General features: G+C 51.5%; 1 protein-coding gene across 1 annotated transcript in view; it reads right to left on the reverse strand.

Annotated features, from left to right (window-relative positions):
• MYO7A (myosin VIIA) overlaps positions 1–5,279 on the reverse strand; it is a gene marked incomplete at its 3' end in the record, with an annotated part of 151,777 nt that overhangs the window by 65,483 nt on the left and 81,015 nt on the right. Inside the window, exons 19-22 of the mRNA XM_015426720.1 lie at positions 5,071–5,155; positions 3,349–3,567; positions 1,067–1,174; positions 357–566 (exon numbers count right to left, since the gene is read on the reverse strand). Of these exons, the coding sequence (XP_015282206.1) occupies positions 357–566; positions 1,067–1,174; positions 3,349–3,567; positions 5,071–5,155 (622 nt within the window). The remainder of the gene's footprint in view (positions 1–356; positions 567–1,066; positions 1,175–3,348; positions 3,568–5,070; positions 5,156–5,279) is intronic.

The raw sequence follows: 5,279 nt of genomic DNA on the forward strand, positions 1-5,279 counted from the left end.
GGGGGAGGGTGGCGGGTATGATGGATTAGGGTAAAAGTTGTGATTTATATTTGACTATGTTTATTATATCCTAATAAAAATGTGTTTTTTTTAAAAAAAAGAAACAAACAAACTCAAAGCTGCATTTGCCACAAAGTCGGGTTGGGCTTCCTCGACCCATTTTACCGACAGACGTGACATTGGGGAACTAATATTCAAAAGTGCTCAGGTCTCTGCTGCCTGACCTCCCTCACATGTGTGAACGAGGGCTACAAGGTGTTCTGCCTGTACAGCGCTTGACATCACCTTTCTATACTGCTCCAACGTGCTACTGGAGCTATTACATTCAGTACGGCATTCCATCTGTTTTTGGTTACCTCAAATCCGTTAGGGGCTTGTCCCTCTTGTCCGGGCATAGAAGTCGTTGTCCCCAGGAATCCAAACATCTTATCCACCATGTCGGAGTCATTCACCGGCTCGTTTCGGGCCTTCTCCATCTTCTCCAAGAACTCCTTCTTCCGCCGAGTTTCTTCTTTTTCCTTTACTTCCCTCTCGGCGTCTTCCCGAGCTAGCTGGGCCAGGCGTATCTAGGAGAGAAGAATTGTGCCAAAGAGTCAGTGCGAATTCAGGATGGAGCCAAAGATCAAGGAAAGGGCCCCTGGGAGAGCTGTGAGGCTCTGTTCTCACAAGGTGAGATCTTAGGGCACCACCCTTCCTCACTGTGGTACGACGGCCTGGCAAAATAGGCCCACCATTTTGAAATCTTTGCTCCTGTGTCTGACGCGCACGCACAAAAGAGCAGCACAAGGATGACTCGGGTCCATTCTGCCTCTGGCGTTCGCTCCACGTTTTATCAGCACTCGACCTGGTTCCCCCTTGCCTCGGAATATCTGTTTTCATTGCATTGCCTTGGATCATTGGTATGCAAATTTCCCTGTGTCAGTGCTTGCCTCAGCGATCATTAGCCACCTGAGCCAAGTAATTCATGGCAAGGTGATAAACACAGAGGGGAAATAGGGGCGGGGGAACTGAAGGAGATCAGTGAAAACAAGTTCTGCAAAGACAGAAAGGAAAGGTATTGACCTACTTGGTGCTTCTTCTCGGCTTCCTCTTTGGCTTTCTTTGCGCTCATTTCTTTCCTGAGCCGTTCCTCTTCCATTAGCCGCAGTTTTTCTGCTTCCAGACGGCGGCGGTACTGAGAAAACAAATGCAAAAACACAGCTTGAATTGACAATTTAGGCAGTCTGGAATGGGCCAGTTATGCAATTCAGTGGCAATGCAGCGTTCAATGGACCAGCTACACAGTTCTTAATGGAATGACTGTGTGGTCAATAAGACTATGAGGTCTCGAATGACTACGCAGGGTTGAAAGCAACACAACTATGCAATCCTGAATGGACCAAGGATGCAGTCACATGATCTTGAATGGACCAGTTGTGAAGCAGAGTTGATGATGTGGTCTTGGATGGACCAGTTATGCACTCTCAAACAATGCAGTCAACCATGGTCTGAATGCACCAGCTATGCAATTGACTGACCGCACAGTCCACAATTCAACACTTCAGCAGGTGCCAACCTGCACATGGGCAAAATCAACAACTGTCCACCCACGTGCCTTCTCCGTTGTGGCCCCATCTTGCGGAACGGCCAGCCCAAGAAGATCAGGGGCAGTTAACATCTGAATCCCAGAGCCAGGAGGCAACATCAAGGGAAGGCCTCGGCCTCCATGCCCTGTTGTTGGCCCTCCAGAGGACCTGGTTGGCCACTGTGTGAGACAGGATGCTGGACTAGACGAACCACTGGTCTGATCCAGCAGGGCCCTTCTTAAGTTCTTATCAGGGGAAGGCCTCAGTCTCTATGCCTTGCTGTTGGCCCTCCAGAGGAACTGGTTGGCCACTATGTGAGATGGGGATGCTGGACTAGACGAACCACTGGTCTGATCCAGCAGGGCTCTTCTTATGTTCTTATCAAGGGAAGACCTCAGCCTCTGTGCCCTGTTGTTGGCCCTCCAGAGGATTTGGTTGGCCACTGTGTGAGGCAGGATGCTGGACTAGATGGACCACTGGTCTGATCTTGCAGGGCTCTTCCTATGTTCTTATCAAGGGAAGGCCTTGGCCTCCATGCCCTGTTGTTGGCCCTCCAGAGGAACTGGTTGGCCACTGTGTGAGATGGGGATGCTGGACTAGACGAACCACTGGTCTGATCCAGCAGGGCTCTTCTTATGTTCTTATCAAGGGAAGGCCTCAGCCTCTGTGCCCTGTTGTTGGCCCTCCAGAGGATTTGGTTGGCCGCTGTATGAGACAGGATGCTGGACTAGATGGACCACTGGTCTGATCTTGCAGGGCTCTTCCTATGTTCTTATCAAGGGAAGGCCTTGGCCTCCATGCCCTGTTGTTGGCCCTCCAGAGGAACTGGTTGGCCACTGTGTGAGATGGGGATGCTGGACTAGACAGACCACTGGTCTCAACCACGAGGACTCTTCTGATGTTCTTCTGAATCCCTTCCCTCCACCAATCTGCCTAATCCCCTTTTAAAGCCACGTATGCCTGTGGCCATCACTACATCCTCTGGCAGCAGATTCCACATTTTAATCACTCGCTGTGTAATGAAGTATTCGGAACACAGCCTGTAAGGAAAGGGTCATGCACGCGCTCTCCCCGACTCCTGCACCCAAGGGTCATTTCTTGCAGGAGCGCACAGGAGCGGGACTCTGGCAGTAAAGAGCCCAGGGGGCGGGCACATGCAGCAATCCAAAAGAGTCCAGTGGCGCCTGAGCGGTGGGTGTTGCCTTCCGACACACTTCTGGTGATGTCAGGGGGTGTGGCATATGTAAATAAGGTATGCTAATGAGTTATGCTAATGAGTTCCTGCACCTCTTTTTCTACGAAATGACCCCTGGCTGCACCAGTAATATTCAGACTCACCATAGTTTTGTAAAAGTAAAAAGGTAAAGGTTCCCTTGCTCGAAAGCCAGTCGAATCCGACTCTAGGGTTGCGGTGCTCATCTCCGTTTCAAAGCCGAAGAGCCAGCGCTGTCCGAAGACGTTTCCGTGGTCATGTGGCCGGCATGACTAAACACCAAGGCGCACGGAACGCTGTTACCTTCCCACTGAAGTGGTACCTATGTATCTACTTGCAATTTCTTGCTTTCGAACGGCTAGGTTGGCAGGAGCTGGAACTAGAGACGGGAGCTCACTCCGTCATGCAGCACACTCGGGTCTCGAACTGCTAAACTACTGACCTTCCACAGCCTGCAGTTCAGCGTCTTAACCACTTGAGCCACCGCAGCTCCTTTTGTAAAAGTACAAATAAATAAATGGCAAGAGAGACTTTACATCTGGCTGCTTGTTCAGTTTACAGGACACCTACCTCGCCCTTCAAGCGCCTGAACAGGCGGCGAGCGATCATACCCCTGGCGTAGGCCTGGATGGTAAAAACAGCCCAAAGGCGATGGCGGAAAGCCCGACGCACCAGGTAACCCCGACACCTCGCTTGGAACTCAATGATGCGCTTGCGGGCCATGTAGTACTGCTTATGGAGCTTGCGGGAACGGTAGAGAGCCTGCAGCCGCAGGAAACCGATCCTCATCTGTACAAGGAAAAGAGGTGATGGACGCCAGTCATTTACAGCAGGGACACCTTCAGACTTCACAGCCTTTCGCAAGTTCTGTCTGAATATCCTCATTTCAATTTTGCATCTCTGTTGTGTGAATTAAACCTAAGAGCTTTTGTTTTTTGTGCCCTTTTTCATTTCATCCTGCTGAGGGTATTTTTTGTAAACTGTATGCATTTTTCAGCTTTAGAGAGTGGACTGTATGGAATTACATCTCTGTTGATCTCCCTCCTGCCCCCAGATCCTAAGTAAGGGTCAAGGTTTCCCTTGCTCGAAAGCCAGTCGAATCCGACTCTAGGGTTGCGGTGCTCATCTCCGTTTCCAAGCCGAAGAGCCAGCACTGTCCGAAGGCGTTTCCGTGGTCATGTGGCCGGCATGACTAAACACCAAGGTGCATGGAACGCTGTCGCCTTCCCACCGAAGCGGTACCTATCTATCTACTTGCAATTTCTTGCTTTTGAACTGCTAGGTTGGCAGGAGCTGGGGCCAGAGACGGGAGCTCACTCCGTCACGCGGCACACTCGGGTCTCGAACTGCCAAACTGCCGACCTTCCGGTCTGCAGCTCGGCGTCTTAACCTCTGAGCCACTGCAGCCCCAGATCCTGCCCTCCCCCAAATCTCCAGGAAGTAACCATGCTGGAGTTAGCAAGCCTCATTTGAATGATTGTCTGCAAGGCAAATTCTGGTTGCACAAGCTTTGTTGTTGTGAAACCAGGGTTTCGCATTATGTCTGAACTGATTCAAGAGATGCCAGGTGACATTTTTTCGTGAGTATTTGTGTGTGGTGTGTGCGCGCGTGCCTGGAAGTCATGGCTGACTTCTGGTGATGCCTAGTGGGGCTTGGACATTTCAGAGCGGTGGCTTGATATTGCCTCCCTCTGCGTCCCGGCCCTGGCATTCCATGGAGGTCTCCCTTCCAAGGGCCGGCCCTGCTTAGCTTCTTAGATCTGACAAGACTGGGCTTGCCTGGGCTACCCAGGTCAGGGTGAGCTTTCAGGTGATTCTGTGGCCCCCACTTCCACGTGCAGAAGGTCCCAGGTTGACTCCCCGGCATCTCCCAATGGGAACGGTTTCAGAACGCAGGGCCTACTATGACCCTGAACTGCTGCTACCAGTCAAAGCGACCTCTTCAGACCTATAGAGACCGGAACTCTGACTCTACACATAAAGGTAAAGGTTTCCCTTGCTCGAAAGCCAGTCGAGTCCGACCCTAGGGGGCAGTGCTCATCTCCGTTTCTAAGCCGAAGAGCCAGCACTGTCCGAAGACTCTTCCGTGGTCATGTGGCCGGCATGACTAGACGTCGAGGCGCACGGAACGCTGTTACCTTCCCACCTATTGATCTACTTGCAGTTTCTTGCTTTCAAACTGCTAGGTTGGCAGGAGCACTTGGGTCTCGAACTGCCGAGCTACCGACCTTCCGGTCGGCAGCTCTGCGTCTTAACCTCTGAGCCACCGCGGCCCTTTGCACGTATACTTACCGCATCGTAATTCCGCCGACAGTTATGCCCCCTCCAGTTTCGCTGAATCATCAAAACCGCATTCCTCACTTTCAGGAAGTTGGACCTGGAAAGAGATTGGCGTAAGCCCCTGGGCGTGTAGGTCTTCCCCACCCCCTTTCTTTTTAAGAACTGACCCGGAAAGAACCCTAATTTTTGAAATAGATTTCAGCGGACAGGTAGAGAGACCT

This window comes from Gekko japonicus, unplaced genomic scaffold (assembly GCF_001447785.1).
Source record: "Gekko japonicus isolate JY-2015 unplaced genomic scaffold, Gekko_japonicus_V1.1 scaffold3084, whole genome shotgun sequence".
Lineage (NCBI taxonomy): Eukaryota > Metazoa > Chordata > Lepidosauria > Squamata > Gekkonidae > Gekko > Gekko japonicus.